Source organism: Callorhinchus milii, unplaced genomic scaffold (genome assembly GCF_018977255.1).
Source record: "Callorhinchus milii isolate IMCB2004 unplaced genomic scaffold, IMCB_Cmil_1.0 Scaffold48, whole genome shotgun sequence".
Classification (NCBI taxonomy): Eukaryota; Metazoa; Chordata; class Chondrichthyes; order Chimaeriformes; family Callorhinchidae; genus Callorhinchus; species Callorhinchus milii.
The window spans coordinates 418,448-443,732 of NW_024704789.1; the positions used below are offsets into that span (position 1 = coordinate 418,448).

Genomic DNA, 25,285 nt, shown 5'->3' on the forward strand with positions numbered 1-25,285 from the left:
CCAGTGAGGCGTATTTCACACTGGGCTGGTTTTATGAAGAACACTTCACCGCCCTGCCTCTGTGCCCAAATGATGAATTGCAAAAGAAGCGTGACAAGCTCCATCATTGTTTGTAAATCTTAACTGTTCCTGCTCACTAATTCTGGATGCAATTTTCAAAGACAACAGCCAACAGAAGGACAGAGCATCAGTTCTGAAGGTTATTCAATTCGCGCTGAGCCTAGTAACTGGAGCAATGGTGGGTCTGCCATTGGAACACGTACACAACAAGAGCAGATTGGCTGGCATCCCTTTTAGTTTTAATTACTGTATGAAAGAAAATGTATGTTTGTTTGTTTTCAGACCTCTCAATCTTTTTCCATTACTACACAAAACAATCTCAAGACTACTCTGTTATTCCAAAGTCAGATGACAGCTGAACGTTTTTGTCACCTGAATCGTAGATGGCAATCCCTCATGTACTTAAAAATTACACACAATGCGAACATCTTGGCAACAGGGACGAAGGAATGAGGTTGTCAGACTTGGTGTGTGCTGGTCATCTGCTGTAGATATAGAATGCCCAATTTACTCCACAAGTGAGGAACATAAGTCTGCACAATTTACAGACCTAATTGAGAATTTTCTGTGAATTAAATAACCTGGGTGTTGTCACTGCCACAATGTACCACATTATACGACAACACCAGACCGTTGCATATTTTGACCATTTTAATACTCACAACAATGTTACGTGGTGCTTTGTTTATCTAAACGAAAAAAACTCCAGCTATTAAAAATTGATACATCAGCAAAATTAATGATTAATTAATTTTAATTAATTAATATGTAACGCTTACTTATAATATTATTAGCATCATTTAATTATATAACTAATCACCCCTTTGATTATAACGCCTTTCATTTCGAGAGGATGTCTCAAAGCGCCTCACAGCGCCTCTTACCATGGGGGGGGGGGGGAGGAGAAAAGAGGCTTAAAAAAACGTTGCTTAAAAATGGTCTCCAAATGAGTAAAATCAGAGTTTTCAGCAGCACACACATTTCATCTTTTTAAATAATAAAAATCTTTGCATCTAATATAGCGTCTTATCACTTTGTTGAGACATCTCAAAGCGCTTCACAGAATATACTATTATGCGGATTGATTGTATATTTTGTGGGCGAAACACGGCAGCCAGTTGCGTACAGCAGTGTCCCACAAGCAGTAGTGGATTAAGTGACCAAATTAATATATATATATTTTTTGAAGGGATTATTAATAATAATAATCCTTGCATTTGATATAGCGCTTTTAATAATAATAATAATCTTGCATTTGATATAGCGCTTTTCACGTCGGGAGGACGTCCCAAAGCGCTTCACATAATACACTGTAAAGTGAATTGACTGTATATACGTGGGCGAACGCGGCAGCGAGTTGCGTACAGCAGTGTCCCACAAGCAGTAGTGGGTTAAGTGACCAAATTAATACATATATATTTTTGAAGGGATTATTACCCCCGAAAGTGAACTATCAATCGACTTAACAACTGGGATCCTATTTATTGCTAGGTAAACAGAGGCATGTGGAGTACGGAAACTTGCCTAACGTTTCACCCTGCCCAGGAATCAAACTTGGGTCCTCTCGCTTGCGAGTCGAGTGGTCAAACCACTACCCTCTACCTCCTCGTGTCCTGGACCACTCTGCCACGTTCAATAGTCGATCATACCATTCTCCTCCACTGCCTCTCCTCCATCATCCACCTTAGCGGGATCACAGTCACCTGGTTCGAGTCCTACTTGACAAACCGGCAACAATTGATCTCAGCAAATGTTTTTCCCTCCAGTTCCCGCCCCCGCTTGGTCACTTATGGGGTAACCCAAGGCTCCATCCTTGCCCCCTTTTTTTCCTTATCTACATGCTTCTATTCTGCAATGTCATCCACACATGCAGTCAACTTCTACATGTATGCGGGTGACACCCAAATCTACTTCTCCTCTAGCTGCGACCCCCAGTCCGTTGATGTCCTGTCAACTTGTTTGACGGACATCAAGGCTTGGATGAGCACAAGTTTCCTGCATCTGAATGTCAGCAAAACAGAAGCTATAATCTTTGCCTCCTGTCAATGTCTTCTCTCCCACGGGTCCGACTCCTTAACTTCCCTGGGCTCTCCCTCATATACTGTAATATATTTAAAGTGAATTGACTGTATATTTTGTGGGCGAAACTCGGCAGCCAATTGCGCAGAACAGTGTCCCACAAACAGTTGTGGATTGAAGTGACCAATTTTTTTTTAACGAATTATTACCCCCAGAAAAGCGAGGATGATTTAAGTCAGAAAATCTACAAGTTTCCTCTAGTGCTATGGGTCAGTGAACATGGGAGTACTTTATCATGGTCCGAGCGGGTGATAAGTCAGATCTCTTCTGCCGCTTTGGCAGAATCGGTTCAGTCTGTGATCGGAAACGCTATTGTTATATGTAAGGAAAGTGATGAATGCACATTAGAAGCCACTATGCCAGATAGGATCCAATGGATGGGAATCCACTGTCCCAGACTGACCTACCACTCCCACTGGAGCAATCACCAACGGATGAGGCTACAGAGCCATGAACTGGCGGAGGATGAGAATGCCAGTAGTGCCTACTCTACTTGGAGCTATAAAATTCGCTGGAGTCCTGAACGACTTTGTTATAAGCTCCAAACTGGCATCATCTAGGGATGGCCTGAACATCAACATCGATCAAGGAAGAAAGGAAAACCTTGTGATATCATCCACGCCCAGAGGTACAATTAAAAGGTGTAGATAGACAACTGTTCAATTCCATTGGTACTTGGCAAGAATGTTCGGAACTGTAGATTGCTGATATGTAGCACTGAAGGTTTCAACACTGAACCCAGATGTTGCATAAGAAGCTATTTCTCAGGAGTTTGGCGAGGTCACGGTGCCCATCCTCCTCGCCCTCTCCTTCATGCCCGACTCAAGACCTTCCTTTTCGACTATGCTTTTGGTCATCTTCACTCCTCCATCCCCCTTGCTCTGCACCTCTCTCTGAAACCAATCCGCAGCTTGGGTGCAAACCCCTCATTGTCCACTGCCTTGGGACTACCTCCCGACATGAAGGGTGCTATATCATAGAATCATATCATAGAATCATAAAATCGTACAGCACAAAAAGAGGCCATTCGTCCCATCGAGTCTGTGCTGGCTCTTTGAAAAGAATATAAATGCAATTTGTTGTTGGTTGCCAGGGTGTGTAAAAGCGCCTACCTTGAATATGGAAGGATTATTTTAATGCAAGTATAATATCCCAAATGTTGACGTAAGATACCCTCCCCCCTACTATAACTACACTACCATTGTGTATGTGTAAGCAGGATGTTTTATTCTCTAAACTCATATTGGGATTTGAGAGACACTGGCAGAGCCTGGATTTATTGTCCATTCTCTGGGTATTAATATTAATAAGAACATAAAAACGCATGGAATGAGAAAGCCCATTTGGTTCATCAAGTTCCACTTCTTCCAAAGGCACATTAGACCCACTGTACCATGCACTTCATCCCATCCATTTTACCTCTTGGAGTTATTTTACCTAAGATAACGTTACTGAACCTCAGATCACAGCACTGAAGCCTTCCCCTTTAGGTTAATTGACACATAACAACCATCACTACAGCAAGCGCTTGCCCCATCACAAATAATCCTTGTTGCCCCAAGAACATGCTTGATTGAGGATCAAATGCTTTCACCCATTCTATAATCAATCCCATTTGCTGGGTATTTATGGAGCATTTCCTTTAGGGAAGAGCATTTCCCCTAGGGAATACTCTTTCACTATGGAGTTAAGAAACGGGACTGACATCTGAAAGCTGCACACCATCAATTATCTGCATGTATCAATCTCAATGTTCCCACCATGACCTTCCTGAATGGCAAAGAAGAGGGTGAGGCCAGTACACAGGTGCTAAATGTCTCCAATTGAAGAGATGTTAATTCCTAGGGCTGTTATTATACTGACTGGCTTGGAGGGAGGGGAGGGCAAGAAACAAAGGTCTCTCTTTGGCCTTCAGAGATCCTGAAAAGTTTAGGTGTGGCTGGAACTGTCAACAAACTACTTGCAAGATACTGTGCCTGTAGAAAATCACCCTTCCTCCTGCGAAAATCCTGTACCAATTTACCCTGGACATGTGTTAGATCAAACCCCACAGACTAGTGTTGTGAAAGTAAGAGCAGAGCACACGAGGAACACAGAAATACTCTGCACAGAAGAGAGGAGGAAGGAAGGGGCATTCAGCTCACCAAGATGGTGCCAATTAAAACAGATTAATAAAAATGCTGACTTCATAGAAACAGACACAAGCGTTTGTTTGTTTTTTGTCGTCGTTGTGATCAAACAGACCCTGACATTACCTCTGGGTGATGAAGCCGTTTCAGGCTGAGAAGTCCTCGCATTCGTATTCCTTTGGCGAATCTGGTAAGCAAACTAAACAGTGTTTGTACTGCTCACATAGCACCGCCAGCACAACCTTTCCATTCATTCACCCACCACAGTACTGGAACATCACTCCATCAACAGCGATAACACAGCCCTGTTAGAAGAGACATCGCAACCTGCAGAACTCTTTGGCGATCGCTGTCGATAAGCTTTACCTGAGGAAACTCAGAGGTTCCTGTCTCCTGGGACCCTGCAGTGAGTGGCATTGCTGAAGGGAGGTCAGAGCTACTCGGTTGATCTCAATCACCTGATAAGACACGGAGTTCTGCTTTGTTTGGGTGCCAACATGATAAACAATTTAAATGATTGTACACTAGGCTCCCTTTTTGGCAGTGAAATTTTGTGCTCATCAAGAGATGTTCATGTTGAGAAATGGAACTTTTCTCCATTGAAGCAAACTTCCTGGTCAGGTCGGGCACAAGAGGCTGCACAGTGAAGCTCCCTCTACCCCCAACAATGTGCTTTAACGTCAATCTCAGAACAGCCCCTCCTACTGCACCACTGTGACATTTCTGTTTCCCAAAACAGCTGCCCTTAAGGCCTCCCTGAGTGAGTGAGATTAACAAATTAGTGCGAAATTAGAGTCAGTTTAATTGAGGCGGGGAAACACCCAGTACAGGAGTTGGGTCGAGACTGTCCAAATTTCACACATAGATAGGATCCTAACAGCCAGCAGAGGGAGGAAACCGTCACCTATTAATGTGGGCTGGATTTAAACCCGGGTCCCGGAGGTAAATGGTAACCCACCACGTCATCCAGTCCTAAATACACATGTTTATAGCAAGACAGGAGACTCTTAGTTCTACCAGTTAAAGCTCTTTTTTGATGTGTGCATCCTCAACACATTAACTTACGCTAGAAACATTGTCAAAGTGGAATTAAACAGCAGCAGTAAGTCTTCTCTTCCATTGCACAACTTCTCTTCCCCTCCCCCTCAGATATTTGTGAATCTTTTATGATTGTTTCTTATTCCTCTGATCATATCTATGGGCTCCATCTCTGGCCCAAATAGTATGAGGTGCCAATTTGTTTTATCTTTGCTAAAAATTAACACTCGAATATTGAATTGACAAGCCTGAATATTGAATATTGAATTGACAAGCCTGAAGACCAGGATCTTAAAATTTTGAGATTGTGCAGAATTTTGGAAAATACTTAAATTCTTAAAGATCTTCCAAAAAACAAAAACAATCTTCCAACCAAAGTCTAAATTAATTTTTCTCCCCATAATTCTTAATAATCTTAATTTTTAAGGAAGTGGTTTTAAGATTAAGACTGCATAGCTTGCCATTGAGTGTACTGTCTGGGACTGCACCTCTAACTGGTGGAACCATCGCTCAATGGGAAGATGGCGGCAATGCTCTCACCATTTCATTCTCAGCTGTGTTGCCCACTAGGAAGTTTGCAGGGAGTTCCTGGTATCTACCATCCATTTATTGGGGGCTCAAAACCACGCTTATCAGATGTCCAATGGCCAACTGGGATTATCCTGCTGGGGGGAGGTAAGCGCAATCTCGCGGGAGCTGAACTGGCTCCAAGGTGACATATTTGGCAACAAAATGTCAGAATCGAGCCAGCCCGCTGTGGTGGTCTCAGTAGTCCGGTTCCTTAGTCAAGCAGTCCGCAGTATTCCAGCGCACAGCCAGGCTGGCTCATCGGCAGGACTTAATGGGGCAGACTAGTCAATGGGGAGGAGGGATTCTTCCGACTCAGCTCTTGTTAACCTTGTAAGCCAAAGCCCTAACAGGTAGGATGGTCCTAGTTGGACAAGTAGTAGGAAAGATTGCCAGGTAGTACTCTCAATGGCAAGCTAAGTAGTTTTAGCTGGTTACAGTCCAACAGTACCGCAACACATATTCTGGGGTCCCCAAGCCTCGATTCTTGCCAACCTGCACCTAATACTTTCCAGAGTGTGCACATTCTGTTCCAAAAGATATCTCTGGAATTTCCATGTGTAGGTGGGATGCATGGAATTTTTAGTTTGGTTTGGATACTCTTAAGCATGGTGATGGGTTTCCGCATGTGTCAGACCCCGACTGACCCCCTCAAAAAAGGCTAAAACCAGGAGAAATTTCAGAAATCTTGCTCTTGTGTCAAATCCATCTATTACAGATTATGGCAAAAAGCAATCTGGCTTTACACTGCAACTCTATGCCAATGATACAATTTGCCCTTTAATCTCTACAGGAAAAAAACAAGCTCAGATGAGTGCTGCAACCAGAGGAATAAGAAACTTGAATAACACTCACAAGATTTAAACGGAGTGAATAAATAATGTATCAAGAGGAATGACTTCACCACTGATCTTTAATTCCTCTTCAAAGGCACAGTCCACTCAACGTAAATGCATAATCTGCTTTAATCAAACACCTATTCTTTTGAAATTTAGCCCATTGATGCTGGATGAAAACTTGTGCCAAGGCCCAGCGATGGTGACTCTCAAGTAAATGTGCAATCTTGCAGACCAACACACAATGCACATTGCAAAAGCATTTATTGTTCATCTTCACACACCTATTCGACATAGTTCATATCCAGAGTAAAGGCACTTTGCACACCCTTTCCTCACACAACTTAAAAGTGACATTTCTCATAAGATAAATTGAGGGTGGGGGTTCCTTTATCTTGGTAGGTGATGAAGGTGAACAAGCAAAACTTCAAATTCAAGATACTTCAGTTATATTGAATATCTGACCCAAATCCCTTAGTAAGTGAACAGGGTGTGTCTCAGGTTAAGCAAACTAAACATTGCAGAAAGCAAACTCTACATTTATGAGGAGTGCACAGTACTGACTTGTCGAACAGCAAAGCGGTACAACAGGTTTTCACACTTAAAACACATTTTCACATGCAAAATATTTTCACACATAGAACTCAAGCCGTCACAACTCAATTTGTTCGGGTGGAGAGTGGAAGAATGGAAGATGAGAATTTGATACACATTAAATGGGCTTCAATCAATATACTAACTACTTGATCAGCATTTGTTAGGTTGTCAACAAAGTGGGAAATGCAATTGACATTTCTCAGTAAACCTACTTTTACAGAGTAAGTAATATTTATAGAAATGCCTGCAGTGAGACACTGGACAAATGGAGCATCACCTCTTGGATTAGCTGTAACCAAGAACACTTTTCCTCAATCCCTCCACCTTGCCTCCTCCTTCCCCTTCTTCAGGTCGCACCTGAAGACCTTCCACTTCGACCATGCCTATCACTGTCAAGCTACCCTGCGTGAGGGGAACTATATAAATTCAAGTTTTTGTTGTATCCCAGAGAGCTCACAGCTCACTGATGGGATGTCAGTTCCCCCATCTATTAGTTGTAAGTTCCTGGTTCCTAGCATATTATAACATTTTTATGAATTTAGCACAAATACCCATGGGAATTCCAAAATGCACAGAATAACCACATTTAATATTTGCCTTCCATTGGGACCAATTTTTTTTTACAGTTTGTTTTCCTTTTCATTTTCAGTTTCATTTTTCCTTCTCGCCTCTCGGAAACAAACGATCTAAACATTTTGGGGGGAGGGATGGTTATGTACATATTTTAATAAGAGATATTTAAAACTTAAGTGAATAAAAATTTCTTCTCCCTGCCACCACCAAAGCAGCCAGGCTCGTGGCATAACTGAAAGATAAAAACCTGCTAAACTCCTATGTTACACTGGTCTCAAAACTGGCAAGTGTTGGGATGAGTCTGAGTATATAAGCATAGTACACTTACACCTCATATAACTTTTTTGACTCATGTCTTCAAAGATATATCTTAGTACGGTCAAAGTTGTTAAAGCAACCACCTCTATACATCAACCACCCGCGGTTAACAACCACCCTGGAACAGTCCTGATCGATTTTCCATAATAAACCACCTCTATTCAGCAACTACCTGACTAACACAACCATTCTTTATTAGCCTTATCAGTGTACTGACTCCCTTTTCAGGGTCAAGATCTGGTCCGGTGGGCTGCTCAGTGCAGCGTTGGCATGCACTAGGAGTCTAGCGGGAGTCTACACGTGGGCTCGTGGAAACTTTGGCCCATGGAAACAGTAACGATTTGTATTTTGTGATTGATTTATTGCTTTATGAAAACAAGTTTGATTTATGGGTCTTTTTCTATACACTTAGAATTTCTACACCACCAACAAATCCTTACTTATATAAAGGCCACTTTGGTCCAGCCCCTGAGTGGTTGCTGAAAACAGGTTTGACTGTATTTGATTAGGTTTACTGATCACCATGATGTGCTGTAAACATTAGTTATAAATCGTGTGAACACTATGGAACCCAGAACAGTTCCCTAGAACACTATTGAATCACTTCCCCCACAGATTAAGCTTTTTCCATTCATCAGCCTTTTCCCTTTCCCGCTGACAAAGCTAATTTTCAATCCAGCTAACTATTTTGCTGTTAATTCTCTGAGCTTCTTTAAATGTGGAATTTTATCACGTCTACTGAAAACGCAAATACATTAATTACTGAATATCCAATAGATAGCTCGTCCAGTGGTTTGATTAGTTAGATTTGTGTGGGTTTATGCACCTCTCAATTTATATTTTGGTCTTAACCTTAGTATAGTCCCAATTCTAAGTAATGATTCCCCCAACTCTCTAAGTCATTGATAGCTCTGGTGGGTTGATAAACACTAAATCTAATGAAACATCTGTTCAAGTGCCCTATTTACTTTTTCTCTACCTCACAACTTCATTTTTAAGAAGAAAAAAAACCCAAACCTGAAATTTCACCTATTTTGTCTTAAAATTTAGCATTGCGCAAAACATTAGAAAATTCCTAAATTCAGTTTTAAATTTGGAAGTTGGCTCTTAAGAACTGTATAAAACTGGCTTCTAGGATTAAAGTATCCTGGAAGCCAGTTTTCAATATTCTGCCTGATCTTAGCGATGTATGACTAAATGGCCTTTAATGCTAAACTGAGTGAAATGTCAGGCCTCCTCCTGTTTTAGTAGCTCCCCCCACCCCCCATAAGAAGGTCAAATTTTAAGTGAAGGTTTTCTCTGGAAAGTGAAAAGTTATTTGTGGTCAAAGTGATGTGTTTAACAAGTGGTTGTTTAGTTACATCTAAAAAACGGAATGTTACTATTGCTAAGTCAATGAGATTCAGATTGGGGAAGAATGATCAGGATGGAAAAAAACTCACAATTTTATGTTTACTTTCCAATAGAACTTTTGTACTTTTGTATTTGAGACTCCTTAGATTTTAACATCACACTTTTGTAAACTAACGGTGAATTACTTCTGAAAACGTCAACAGATCACATTTACCAAAGAACAAGCCAGCACGAAAACTTCACTGTACTGTTACTTCAACTGCACTCAGCCTGTCACAATACACAGGAACAAAACCCAGGGAAAAGTCCAAAACATTTTGGTATGAAGTTGATCAGGAGCTGGTTTTCAAGATGGAAATATTAGTGCAGCAGGATTAGCCTTTTGAGGTGGAGTTGGAAGGGGTAGTCTTTTTTTGCACATTTTTGGGGCTGAGTAGAGGATAGTTTACCTGCGTCTGACCTGTGCTATTTAAGGTTTGGGCCACAGAAAGTTGCAGAAGGGGGAAAATGTTCTATTTCCCAATTCTAACATGCCTTACCTTGATGAACGCAAAGTTCATCGCCTCCGAATAAAAGGTTTAGATGTGTATTGGAGATAGGCAATCCAAAGTGGGTGAATCCTACAAATGTGAGTGAACCGAATGTGAGCAAATTCAGAAAACACACCTTGATCAATACAGATTTTTTAAACGTTACAACTAGAGAAGACTTTCAACCTACCATTGGATTTAACATCTGAGAAAGAGGAACCATCTTCCAGGGTGAAGAGCTGAGGGACACAAGCAGCCGTGCTCAAGCCCTGGCCAAGATACGAGGCAGTGGGGTAGTAGGTATGCATCCTGTACTGCGGAGTCACACCGTGGCCTGAAAACCGGCTCTCTGGAGTTTTCATCTGCTGCAACAACAACAAATAAAAGATCAGTGAGCGAGTAGTGAATGTATGGAACTGGCTACCTAGGGAGACAGACAGTGAAAGCAAAAAATATTGATTCTTTCAAAAGCAAATTGGATAGATATTTGGGGATAGAGTATATAGAATGGGATATGACATGTGCATGCGACTGCCAGAATGGTGGAAGGCGAACTGGATGGACCTTGGTCTCCTTTCATCTAGCAATTCTTATTTTCTTATGTGTTTTATAGCATCATCAACCCAAACACTACTTTATAAGTAACAATATGTAAGATGTACAGTCCCAAAGACTGGGGATTTTTTATATCCCATTACAAGTTACACAGTCGTTACATTTTAGAGCAAGGGTCTCCACCAGGTCTCTGGTCAATTGCCTCTAGGTGGCCTTCCAAAGAGGGAACGATAGAACTGCGTGGTTATTTAATCCAATTGAAAAAGCAACCAGAATGCAGTACAAGTATTTCATTTTATTTCCTGAAATTAAAATATAAACTTTACTGTCTAAACGGCAGTAGATATCGCTCATTCTCTAAGCATTCCAGGGAGCACCTAGCGGGGATCAATTAGTTGGAGACCTGCTTCAGAGCGTGAACTACTCTTGAGACTTCTTCCCTGCATGAAAGGCGTTATATCAAATGTAAGGATTATTATGTAACAACTCGAGCCAAACTGCAGGAGTTAAGATGTTTAAAGTACATGATACTTTGGCTCATATAGAATATCACAAGATTGGTTTGGATGAAGAAGGCCCATTTGATCACATCCTCCCAGAATACCCACCCTACCATCTTTCTGTCACAGCACCAGGCTGTTTCTTGTAATGAGTCTCTAGTGTTCTGGTCTCAACCACTCTTTCTGGCAACCTGTTGCACTCATTAATTACCCTTTTAGGTAAAGAAAAACTTCCTCTTCATTTGTTCTATCCAATTACAAACTATACAGTACCTATGCTTTAGACTATATCCTGTGAAGCACTTTGAGGTGCCCTCCTGATGTGAAGAGCACTATACCAATTATAAGGATTATTACATTATAATATAAAACTTGAGACAAACTGAGATTTTTAAATGACCCGATAACTTGGCACATAGACAATATCACAAGATCAGTTTGGATGAAGAAGGCCCTTTGGCCCATTTGATGTCATCTTTCCAGATTATCCACACTATCATATTTGTAGCATAGCATCAGGCTGTTTTGTAAATCAGTCCAGTGCCCTGGTCTTCCTAACTTCCCTCTGAAATTGTTGGATCTTGATTTGAACCCTGATATAAATCCTGATGTTTGCTGGTTCCTGATGTCAACTCAGTTCTTCACTCTTTTGAGGTAAACTTAAAGTGTGTCACAGTCCTGAAATTCCAGCTAGATTCAGCCTTAATTTGAAAGACAGATATTTTTAAGAACTGCAAAAATAAAAAAAATGCCTTCCAAATTGCAACCGAGTAGAATTCAAGAATTTTACCCAATTCTGTACAATCTTGAAATGTAACGACAAAACAGTCCTGCAGATTAAGACTAGGTGCAATTGTGGGGCCATGTCTAAAAATATTTTACTTTGGGAAGTGCGCAAGTTAGTCAGCTAAATCTGAATTGAACTGACCCTGAAGAAATAGGGTTTCATGTTGCAATAAATCAAGGTAGATTCCCAGGCAGGGCGAAACCTTAGGCAAGTTTCCCTACTCCACAGGCCCCTGTTTACCTAGCAGTAGGTAGGAACCCGGTTGTTAGTTGATTGGCGGATCACTTTACAGGGGTAATAATCCCACCAAAATAAATAAATAATAATAATTTGGGCACTATTCCATGACCGCTGTGCGTAATTGGCTGCTGTGTTTTGCCCAGAAAATATACAGTCAATTCACTTTAGAATATATTCTGTGAAGCACTTTGAGACGTCTCAATCATGTGATAAGGCTCTATATCAAATGCACGTATTATTATTATTAATTTGATGCATACATGAGGAAGAAGATAATTTTATGTGAAGAAGTATTTAAACACTTAGAGATTGAGAAATATATTACCAATTTCAACAAAATACAATAACTGACAATAAATTAAATGACATTTGAAGTTGCTACGATGAATAATTCAACACAAGTCCGACTAATATCAAAAACAGCAGGTAGTGAGTGATCACGTTCATCCATTATATTTTACTTTCAATTTGTATTAAACAATTTTCGGGAGTTATAATAAGATCATTGCTTTTGTACCAAAGACCAAAGCTATTACTGCAAACCTCTACTCTGTCTGAAATTTCCAATTGTGTAAAAGCCCATTCATTCTCGTAACCATGTCATTGTTTGCACAATCTCTCAATAGTTGTGCAGGCAGCTATCCTATTTCATCCTATTTCAGTCTTGAAAAGATCAAGCGAAGAGTGATATCCAATATCGATGGACCTAACGATACGATAGCCCATTTAATATTTCCCTCAACATAAGCAGCAAAAGTTCTTACCGAATTTCCTATTCACATCAGGAACGTAAAGATGCTCTGCCCAACCATAACTCCCACCCTCAGTCTTCAAATAGAATTACATTCCCTGTGGCCATCTTTCAAATCTACACACACCTCCCGATCCATGGAAAGAAAAAATAATCCTTGCATTTGATATAGCTCCTTATCACATCTTGAGACGTCTCAAAGCGCTTCACAGAATATACTATAAAGTGAATTGACTGTATATTTTTATGTGTGTTGGGGAACTGCTGAAACCACATAGATTGTCATTAAGAGCACCGTCAGGTAAGCTTGCTTACTGCTTGTCCAACTAGGACCACCCTTCCTGTTAGGGCTTTGGCTTACAGGGTTAACAGGAGCTGACTGGTCTGCCCTTCCAAGTCCTGCCAATGATCCAGGCTGGCTGTGCTGTCATACTGCGGACCCGCCAGGCTCAGGAACTGGACTAGAGACCGCCACAAAGGGCTGGCTTGATTCTGACATTCCATTGCCAAATTGGCTCTAAGAAACCCCTCTCTTACCTCCCTCCCCCCAGCCCCACCGGAGTCCAGAATAAAAACTTGATGTATGCATAAAACAGAAGAGATTAGAGGCATACAGTAGGGTAGAGGCTTGTACAGCATATACTGACACCATTAGTTGGGCCGAACGGCCAGTTTCCGTGCCGTAACACTGTTCCGTTTCTCAGTGCCAACTTCCTTCCACTTTGCTGTGCACAAAATTCCCAAGAGAAGAAGAGTTTTGAAAACCCAACATTAATAGTGGTTTGCCTTCAATCCACTGTTGCGTTAGGTAACGCCACTTCCCTTCACATTTATTCTTCGTGGATTAAATTTCTAATGGCGTCAAATCAGTATCTGGTGATGCGATGTTAATCTTCCTGCTTTTGTTAACCCATCAGGCTATTTTATTAGTACTGTTACTTATACAAGGTGACTCATTTAATCACAAAACTCATACCGGATCACATCAACAAAACACATCACAAGGTGTAAAAAGGGGAAAGCAAAGAGTGAGAAAAAAAACATAAAATCATTTAAAATAGACTGCAAAAGGTAGTGTCACAAATTAACATGCCACACACACTTGACTGCACTTGTACACATGCCGTAAAAATGATTTAAACGTTTTCTTAAATCTTTTGGAGTTAATTTCATATTGGTTGAAATTGAATCCTGTGACTGAAGAGCAAAGGACGGTACAGATTTATCGGAATGTGGTTAAACAGGAAGGAGTTCTGCAAATAATGATGCGTGTGTGTGTGTGTGTGTGTGAACATGATGCCAATAAACAGGGTAGCCTAGTGGACAAATGACATTCCCACATCCAAACTGAAGTCTCAACCTTAATTAAAGTCAATGCCTGAAAATTTAAGATTGTGCAGATTCACAAAAGCCAGTGTAAACCACTTCAAAGTACAGGGTATATCCTGTGAAGCGCTTTGAGACGTGTCAACAATATGATAAGGCGCTATATCAAATGCAAGGATTATTATTAATATATTTAAAATTTTCTCAAGTTAGTAATTTATTCTCTTCTTAAGACAAAATCAACTTCTAAATTAAATCTGAATTTAAGAATTTTCCAAAATTCTGCACCAATCTTAAAAATACAGACGGTAATAAGGCCAAGGCTATGAGGAAATTTGAGCTTCTCAATCGGAAAATAAAATAAAAATGTTTTAAAACGGTGCAGGCCTGCCTCCGTGGCTCGCTTGGTAAGAGTGACGCTAAGTGATGCTTGAAGACTTTCCTCTTTGACTGTGCCTCCCCCCTTGCCCCATACTATGACTCAATCTACGACTGTTTGTGGGATGCTGCTACTCGTAATTCGCTGCCACGTTTCGCTCATCAATCCATTTTAAAATATATTCTGTGAGGCGCTTTGAAACGTCTCAATGACGTGATGCACAGATTATTATTAAGTGCTCTGAGACTCTACCTCACATGCAGAGCACTATATACTCAAGAGCACACAGCATTGTCTATGTTATTCTGTGATGCAAATCAGGAGATTCTTGTTTTGATCCCTCATGTGTCCTGAGTCAAGGAACTCAGGACAGATGAGGCATCCAAACTACAGGGTGACCAAAAAATCGTGATACCATTTACAATGTCCAAAAAGTCTTAGAAGAAATTATGATTTTTTTTAGATAATAGGGTAGTTATCACGACTTTTTGGTCACCCTGTTTGCATGACCTAGTTTGCATGACCTTTAGATTACCCTGTTTGTTGGCATCACGTTTGCACTGCACACGTTATCATTGTTTGCAGAACTCCTTCCTGCTTAACCACATTCAGATAAATCTGTGCAGGGACACAAGGTCAGGTATAACACCCCTAACTGTGATGTTAATCTTCTTGCTTTTGTTAACTCTTTGGGTATTTTAATAATATGCAAAAACACAAGTATTTTAACTTGCATTTATATAGCGCCCTTCGTGCAGGGTACCGTCCCAGAGAGCTTGACAGTGGTGGAGTCTGATAACGAGTTGGGGGAGAGGGAGTGGGGAGATGACCATAAGCACAATCAAAAAGGTCTTTAGGCAGTATTTGAAGGTGGACAGGGAGTGGGCAAGGCGAGGGATTGAGGAACAGAGTTCCAGAGTTTCAGGGGTAGTGACTGAGGCACGGCCATTGATGGTGGAGCGGAGGGGACGAGGGACAAACAGGAGGCTGGAGCCAGTCGAGCAGAAGCAGCAGGTAGTGGAGTGGGGAGTAAGCAGGTCAGAGAGGTAGGGAGGTTCAAGGGCATGAATGGATTTGAAAACGAGTGAGCAAATCTTTAAATCTTGAATTAGTAGTTATTTATACAAAGTGAATCATTTAATCACAAAGCTCATACCAGGCAGGGCAGCAGTGAGGGGTGTTATATCTGACCTCGTGCCTTTGGACTAGGGATAGCGGGACAACAAATTGAGCCTGGCAGAGGGTGTGTGTGGACGTTGTGTGAACAGGTGCTGGGTGTTTTGTGACTGTTAACATTCACTACCACCATCTGGCCTCAGGGATGAAGAATTGGAGATTTTGCAATGGCTGCCCAAACAGGAAACCGTGGCTGTCACCAGCACCATGGAACTGCCCCCCAGCATGAGACATCTGGGGCCAGGAGCAACGGCAACCTGTGTTTATACAGCATCCTTCATGCATGATAGCGTCTTGAAGAGCTGTACGGGAGCACGGTTAGATGCTGCCACTGTAGGGGGAAGGGGAGGTGACAACAAACGCAGTCGAAGAGGTAGGTCTTAAGGTGGGATTTAAAGATAGATGAGAAGAGCCGAAGCAGAGGGATTAAGGCAGGGAATTCCACAGATTGGGGATGTAGTGGCTGAAACCACAGCCCCCAGAGGTGCTGGAGGATATATATTACCCTAACAGGGAGAAAATTAAAGTATGATCTGCCCCCACGAAGAGGAAATACTGGAATAGAGCTCACTTGAGCACTTGGTTACTAGGCTCAGGGTGGGCTTGTTCTGTCCGAGAGGCAATCCGGGCACCTGACTTGCTCGGGGGGTCGTGAAGACAGGTATCAAGTCCGCATTGTATTTAGACAATTTGGGGCCTAGCGAGTTTGGGATGAGGGTGGGGGGGGGGTTGTCTACAAGGTCAGCCCTCGTTGCCTTGAGGAACACATTTCAGTCTAATTCGCTTAAAGGGGGTAAGTGGGGCATAACTTCACTTAGCAAATTAAAAAAAAGGGAGAAAATTAAAACTGAATGGACGAGTACCAAAAAAAAAGCCTTGGAGCCAAGGTCCTCATAAGTCGGCGTGATGGATTTGGGGTGGGTGTCCTTGGAAGAAAGGCACCTTATGTCCCGAGCTCCTCTTTAAGAGCAAGTTGCCATTTTGCCTGTGTCTTGCTGACGAGTGCTCCATCCGTGTTTTTTTTTAAATAACTTAAGAGTGTCCAATTATGTTTTTCTAATATTTCTCCCCATGGATACACACCTCTGCCCTCCTGGTATAGCTCTTGTTGAGTTGTGTCTGAGACAAGAACCAGCAAATTGGTCCTTAAGCCACAGCTCTATCCACTACACTATTAGGGTGGGCTGAGCAGTTTTTCATCCAGTGTTATTTGTCAGGTCACCTGTGTCCTACGATTTTACACAACTCCCGAAAGGAAAATCAATGGCAAATGTCAGAGAAACCAAAGCACGAAGAGTTCAACACACCATGATATTAGCGCCACCTTCTGTTATTTCCACTAAAATCATTTACAAGGTCAGCCGAACAGTTTACCACTACTTGCTGCAGTGGCACGAAAAAGAGTTCAATATTACCTGCCTGGCAACTAACCCAAGCGAACTGCTAAACGAACAAATAAAAAGCCAAATACACTATCAGCAATCGGTCTATGTCTTATCACTTAACCCACACCACTGATTGGCCAATTCACTCAATCCATGACTGCTTGTGGGACACTGCTGTGCGAAATTGGCTGCCGTGTGTCACCCACAAAATATAGTTTACAGTATATTCTGTGAAGCGCATTGAGACGTCCCAAAGACGTGATAAGGCGCTATATCTAATGCAAGGATTGCTTTAATGTTTCTCGTGCTTTATCGTTTTTGTTTCATATTTCCAACATTCTCATTCTCAGTTTTTGTCTTTTATCTCCACCTTGTGCCAGTCCATGTATGTGTGTTGTGTGAATACTCTTGAGGATTATTCTTTGCTCATCATTAAATTTATGGCTCGAATTGCTTCACCTCAGAGGCAGAGAGGCCACTGTAGTGAAAGGGTCAGCCAATGTATGAACTGAGTTTGAAAGAATAGACTGGAGGCACAAGTCAGTCTTTTACTGTGAGCACTGGAAATTATTACAGGAGAATAATATATTCTGTGAAATAAGCTGTGCAGCTGTAATGGAAACAATCACTACAATAGACAAAGGGGTTCCTGAGAAGGGCTTTGAGTTGTTCGACATTGTAGGCACTATAAAAATGCAAGTTCTTCTTTGATAACTATAAATATATTCACTACTGTACAGTGCTCTGAAGTACTTCATGTGAATAAACTCCTGTGGGAAGGCCTTCAAAACAGCTACCTTCACAAACCTCTGAATGGAAACATCCCAGAGCAGAATGATTGAGGGTAACTCGGTACTCATCAGAGCAGTGAACAGACTGACTGAAACAAACCTGTCCAATTGTATAACATTTTACAGTACAAACACACTATTAAAGGCCAACAGAGTGGCGTATTTTGCCCTTAGCAGTGAGTTTGTAATTCCCACTACCATCAGTTTCAAATGAAAAGACATCCAGACATTGCCCTCATGAATGAGCTATCGATAAGGTGAAGTGCAACAGTACAGCATAACATGAGCTGCTGGTGACACAATGACACTGCGCTTGGTTCAACTGAACAAGCACTCTCCCTCCACAAGGCTCGGGGATGTTGAGGGGGACAAAGTGATCGTGGAGAAGGCACGTACGTGCTTCTTGTGGCTGGCATATCTCGTCTGCAAGGCTTCAAGATGTTTCAGCAGATTCCATAAAGATGCACTGCAGCCAGTGGATCCTCTTGCCTACCCTCCCTTGGCAGATGTTTGTCAGTGACAAATCCTTGTCATTGCCAGCAGTTTCTGAGCCTCCTGACATATCCATGTGTAGTCTCTGAGCTCTGAGGTGGATGGAGTGTAGCTAGAAAACGACACTCATCTGAGAGAACACAAAAAAGGGAGTTTTAACTGTGAAACAGGTGACTACAGCCACAGAAACAATTTCTGAAGCAACTAGAAAAGTAGATGTGTTGCAACTATGCCCTAAAGTTTAGTGTAGAATTTGTAAGTGTATTAGAGACTTCAAAAACATTTTTGGGTGTACGTTTATACAATCAATTTATATATAAGGTTTTTTTCTCTGAAAAGAGAACATGTAATTTAAACTTACCAGAAATGCGAGATTCAAGAGTAGATGCTTCACTTTTGGATTCAATCCGGAATTTCAAAATCGATATTTCCGTCCACGTTAGACGTCCCATAGCTTTCTGACCACTGTAATTGTAATTTCAGGCCATTGACTCTTCCAGGCTCTGTTGGTAGCACTCTCACCTCATTGGGAACTTTGAACTCACGGTTCACATAATGCAATATACATTGGAAGTGCTGACCAGCAAACTCATTTATAAGGCAGGTTAGAATCTTTTGCAGGATTCTGTGCAGCATACTATTCTCTATAATACAGTAAATTCCTGATAACTTGACCCCGGCTTAATTTGTCACCATCCCTCAAGTCATCATTCTGTCTATATCCCGGCCATATTTATTTGTGGATTTTTACATATGCCTAACTCGCCTCTCCTGATAACTCATCACTAGGCCTTTTCCTTTGGAGTGGTGAGTTATCAGGAGTTTATAACACAATATACAGTCCACTATTCTCTAACATACAGAGTCTTCTGATCTCTATGACATACACAGGGTTTGATGTTTTAATCCTTGCAGTTAATATACAACAACAACAAAATTTGTATAGCGCCTTTCATGTTGGGAGGACGTCCCAAGCTGGGGGTTGGGATTGCGGAGGGTGGAGTCCAAGGGGGAAAGGAGGGTGATCAAAAGCACTTTTATAGTGCTTTTATCACATTGTTGAAAGATCTCAAAGCGCTTCACAGGATTTACTGTTAAGTGTAATGCCTGTGCATTCGCAAGCGAACATGGCAGCCAATTTGCACGTAGCAATATCCCACAAAAAGCATTAAAATAAATTGTCATTTTTATTTGAGAGGGGTAATTGTTGGCCACAGCACCAGGAGAAAGCCTTTCCTTTTTAAATATTGCCATGGAATCTTTAACAAGCAGATGATATCTGGTTCAAAGATTCATCCGAAGTACGGCACTTCCAACGGTGCAAAGCTCCCCCAACATTGTACTGTGTCTGCCTAAACAATGAGCTCAAAGTCCCACCGTGAGACATGGAACATGAACCAACATTCTTCTGACCCAGAGGCAAGAGTACTACCAACTGAACTAGGCTGACGTCTGATATTTTCTTTAAAATACACAGAGCGTGATATTCTCTATGTATACAGTCTAATATTCTCTATAGTATACACAGAATCTGATATTCTCTATGATATACAGTAAAACTTACATAAGTCTTATCTTTATAAATTGTAAAATCACAAGTCGTGCATTCACCTGAGTCCCATTCAGTTTCCTATCAAAACTACTTACATTTATTTGCACTACTTGTTTTATTCACCTCCTAACTCATCTGCTGCTGCTCCCCTATCTCCATTACTTACGCACTTACCAGCTGCATCGAATCACGGGAAATGACGTCCTGACCGTTGATGTATTCTCACTTTCCAGCCGGCTACATTGAAGCGCGGGAATTGCAGTCTTGACCCATCGACACATGCGCAGAAGAACTTCATTTCCCGCGTCAATGCAATTCCAATGCTTGCCGGCAAGTTGACCATGTGGTGATAGGTCAAGATGCATTGAATCGCAGGAAGCTTAGTTTTGATCTGTCACCACATGCACACTCACCAGCTGCGTTCAATTATACATGGGTAGTGTAAATTATTGATTAAATTTGCTTTTATACGACTTAGTTTTCAACTTGTATTTCACATAAGTCATATTAAATTAAATTAAGTCCCGAATGATAATACTAATCCTTGCATTCGATATAGCGCTTTTCACATCTTCTAGATGTCTCGCAGCAGTTCACAGAATATACCGTAAAGCAAATTGATTGTGGGCGAAACACAGCAGCCAATTGCACACAGCAGTGTCCCACAAACAGTTGTGGAATAAAGTGACCATTTACTATTAGGTTTTTTTATTGAGGGATTATTATCAGGTTTGTGGAGTAAGGAAACTTGCCCAATGTTTCGCCCTGCCTGGAACCCAGGTCTCTCGCTTGCAAGGCGAGTGCTCTAACCACTGAGCTACAGGACTCCACAACTTATATGAGTTTTATTGTATATAGTCTGAAATAATCTCTATAATATGCAAAGAATCTGATACTCTCTCATGTACAGAGTCTAATATTCTCCATAAGTTACAGATGCTAGGTCTCATAATATCCACAGGATATGCTTGTCTGTGTAATATAAGGGTCTGATATTTTCTAAATATACAAACTGAGTCTGAGCCTGGAGAAGGTCATAAAAGGAGGAAGCTGAGCATGTACAGGGATTTGTAGGTAAAAGTGAGGATCTTGAAATTGATCTGCTGGGAAATTGAGGGCGATGAAGTTTAATAATAATAATCCTTGCTTTTGCATTTCACAGAGCGCCTTATCGTGTCAATGAGATGTCTCAAAGTGCTTCACAGAACATACTATAAAGTGAATTGACTGTATATTTTGTGGATGAAACATGGCAGCCAATTGTGCACAGCAGTGTCACACAAACAGTCGTGGATTTTAGTGAGCAATTTTTTTTGATGTGTTGTACCTAATAATAATTAATTAAACAATTGTGCATAAGACTCTTTAAAATTGTTGGGGCAAAAACAAATCATAGCTGTAAAGAGGGGCAAGGATATAACAAGCATCTTACCTTCTCGTCACTTTCATTTCTCTGAAAATCAAAGCAAGTGACAAAGTAAATCCTTTTGCTCTCAATATACAGTGCACTGTACATGGACGGGTAAGCTTATGGGATGCACCAGCTAAACCCAACATGAAAACATGTTGGGTTTAGCTGGTACGTAAAAAGGAGATAATTATTGGGGTCAATCTGCAACAAATGGATTAGGTTTAAACCACAAATGAGAGACGGTCAGTAGTGGGACATCCTCCCGACGTGAAAGGCGCTATACAAACATAATTTTGTTGTTGTTGTTGTAGTACTCAAGGCTGCATGACTTGTTTATTAAATGTAGCGAGATCAATGGCAATACCCCAACGCACAGTCTACAGTCCCCAAAGCTTGGTTCTTGCCAACATGCGTCTAATGCTTTAATGCTTTCCAGTATTAGGAAAGCAGGATGTGTCCCTCCAGGGAGAGAGTGCGCATTCCATTCCAACAATCCATCTCTGGGATTTCCATGTGTTGGTGCAATTCATGGAATTCACAGTTTGGTTTGGATACTCTTAAGGATGGTGATGGGTTTCCGCAGGTGTCAGACACTTGGCTGACTAAAATTAATATACTTGTGTTTCTGCATCAAATAAACATTCAGTCCTGTAACAAGGTTAGGATAACTGGTCAGTGCTCCAGGACCCTGTCCCAATAAGTTCTGGGACATCAGCTGATGGTTAGTCAGCTGTCCATACCAAACATATCTAATCTGCGCGTGTGAAAGAGAGAGAGGGAGAAAAGAGAGAGGGAGTGGGGGGGAAGAGAGAGTTCATGTGTGTGTATGCGATAGTCGGAAAGAGAGACATTACATGTGGTGTGCTCAAGAGCTTATGTATGTGTGTGTGGGGGGGGGGGGAGGGGAGGGGAAGAGTTCATGTGTGTGAGAGAGGGGAGAGAGAGTGCTCTATTCCAAGACATTTTGACCCCATTTTCCTTTAAACTGGGGAACAATTCCACTGTTGCCCTCCAGCACCTGGCCCGAGTATACTTAACGTGAAACAATGGGGTGCACAGCAAATCCTACCTGCCACTGGTTTGTTGTCTGACCAGTCACCATGGACGCTGAAAGCCCCCGAAGGCTGTTTTTCACAGTTGTCCCTCCCAGTGTGGAGCCCACGTCAGAAGCAGGCGAGTCTGCTGCCACTGCCATCTGGTACTGTGGATAGTTGTAAAGGTTGTTGTAATAAGCTGGGTACAGAGATGGCTGATAAAAGTTGCTGTAGTAGGAAGAGTCCACTACCAGGTCCGGGGTGGCTTCCAGGTGCCCTCTGCTGGTTATAGATGGAATGTCCTGAAGATGCAAGCGCCCCTCTGCAAAACAGAAGACAACAGGGTGTCAAAGGCATTCAATTCACTGTGACTACAGAACAGGGTGTCAAAGGCATTCGCTGTGACAATGCACCAGTCTTTTAAATACACCTTCAAGCAACAGTGAAGGCAAAGGTGTTGAAGAAGTTACGCTCCAGGAACACGGCAGTGGGGTGTATAGCACTTTGAGATATCCTCCCCAATGTGAAAGTTGCTCTATAAAACTAAACTATATTATAAAGAGTTTCAGTACTTAAAATTATTTAAAATATTTTCAAATATTTTAGTTGTAATAATAATCCTTGCATTTGATATAGTGCCTTATCACGTCTTCGAGACGTCACTGGCTGATTCGATGAATTGAAGGCCTCCTTTCTCTCTCACCAACTACAACAACAATAGCCGGGCTCATCGGCAGGTCCTGGAAGGGCAGACAAGTCACTGGGAGAAGGGAATCTTCACACTCAGCTCCTGTTAACCCTAAGCTTCTGTTAACCCTACAAGCCAAAGCCCTAACAGATAAGAGTGGTCCAAACTAGACAAGCAGCCGGAAAGCTTGCCTGAGAGCAATATCAATGGCAAGGATTGTGGTTTTAGCTGGTTAGACTCCAGCAGTTACGCCAAAGCACACTCTGGCGTACCCAAGCCTTGGCTCTTGCCAACCTGCGCCTAATATTTTCCAGAATTAGATGAACAGGATGAGTCCCTCCAGGGAGAGAGTGCACATTCCATTCCAACAATCTATCTCTGGGATTTTTATGTTGAGGTGGGATGGAATTTTCAAGATTGGTTTGGATGCTCTTAAGCATGGTGATGGATTTCCACGTGTGTCAGACACCCGGCTGACCAAAAAGAACAGGTTTCTACATTTATCTCTAAGACCAGCCACCAGGGGTGCAGAAGAGCGGCCTAGGGCCAGTCTCCCTCTGGCCTTCCCTCCTGCTAGCAATACTTTACTCTCCACTCACAACCTCCCTCGCCTCGTTTGTAGCTGTTGCGATGTTTCAACGTTCATCTACAAAACACACGGTCACTACAGTATGTACGGCAAGCGCTTTGCAATGTCATCCCAAAATTAAATATGCTTTATCAAGTGCAAGGATTATTATTACAAATGACATGGGAGGGAGCAGGAGAGGTGAAGATGGTGGACTGGAAGGAGGTAGGGGAATGCGAGGGGAGGGAGAGAAGAGAAGGTGTTTTCACCCCACCTCCACGAGATGGAAAGCCAAGCTTGAGGCCAGATTCCCATTATTTTCAGGCAATGGGAAGGCTGATTTCTCGGCCAAGTCACACAGTCTGCCAACACAGCGCTCCCCCAACACTGTACTAGAGCATCAGCCTCAACTGTGAGCTCAAAATCCTAACATGTGGCTTGAACCCACATCCTTCTGACAAAGATCATCCTGACCTCTGCAGCTCAAGTCCTCTCTGGCCCGAGGCTCCGTGACCCCATCACCTCCACTGCCAGCCCCACTGGCTCCCTATCCTCCAGAGGATAGAGTTCAAAATCCTCATCCTCACCTTCAACACCTTCCACTGCCTTGCTCCTCCCTACCTCTGCAACCTGCTGACCCCATATCAGCCTGTTAGCTTCCTCCGCTCAGCAGGTTCTGGCCTGCTCCATATTCACTGTCCGGCCCACTTCACCATCGGCGGCCGGGCCTTAAGCCTTACTGCCCCCACCCTATGAACTCTATCCCACATTCCCTTCACCTCGCACCCTCCATTGCCTCCTTCGATGCGCCTCTCAAAATCCGAGCTTTTAGCCACCTTCCTACCCTCCCCGATCCACAGCTTGTGTCCAAGTCCCTGACTGTCCAGGGCCTTAGGATGTCCTTCCAACCGAAAGGCGCTATATAAATATAATTTATATTGTAAGTGTCGAGAGTGCTATCAACTGAGCCAGGCTTACATTAGTGCCAGTTCAAGGGCGTTTTGAAAGGGTATCTCCTCTCTCCTCCCTCCACAGCCCCCCCACCCCCAACACATTCCCACTCCGGAAGAACCAAATATTACTGCTGACGTAGTACATCCTGATAACATCGCCTGTGAGTAAGGCTCTGGAATGTTGTACCGTGTGAGTGAGGTTATCACTGAGAAATGCTGTACAGTCCGGAAGCGATTCGCTAACAGTTTGTACTTCATACGGTTTGTGATCCTTGATTTCAATTCCTTTCACTTTCCTCCCCACATCCCAAAAGCAGGCTGTTTCACAACAGAATAAAAAGAGTACAAGAGTTAAATGGCGCTGGAAGATACAAAAAAAAGATATGAAAACTGGTGCAAGAAACTCATTCAATCAATATTCTTATCCGAATAAACTTTAGAGACATCTCAATGACGTGATAAGGCGTTTTTATCAAATGCAAGTATTATTATTATCATAAGTTGTATTTAGTCTTTTAACTCTGCACATAAGCTTTCAATCAGACATTTCTTGTTTCTCCCAAAACAAAAAAAGACAATAAACTGCGATATTAAAACTGCATCTGCACTTGTCACTT

The 25,285-nt window shown here is 42.1% G+C and overlaps 1 protein-coding gene across 1 annotated transcript in view; it reads right to left on the minus strand.

Moving 5' to 3' along the window:
* Positions 1 to 25,285, minus strand: part of LOC103178123 (doublesex- and mab-3-related transcription factor 1) — a 60,447-nt gene that overhangs the window by 16,137 nt on the left and 19,025 nt on the right. The window contains exons 2-5 of the mRNA XM_042345448.1: positions 22,495 to 22,781; positions 21,447 to 21,467; positions 10,271 to 10,445; positions 10,090 to 10,170 (exon numbers count right to left, since the gene is read on the minus strand). Coding sequence (XP_042201382.1) covers positions 10,090 to 10,170; positions 10,271 to 10,445; positions 21,447 to 21,467; positions 22,495 to 22,781 — 564 coding nt within the window. The remainder of the gene's footprint in view (positions 1 to 10,089; positions 10,171 to 10,270; positions 10,446 to 21,446; positions 21,468 to 22,494; positions 22,782 to 25,285) is intronic.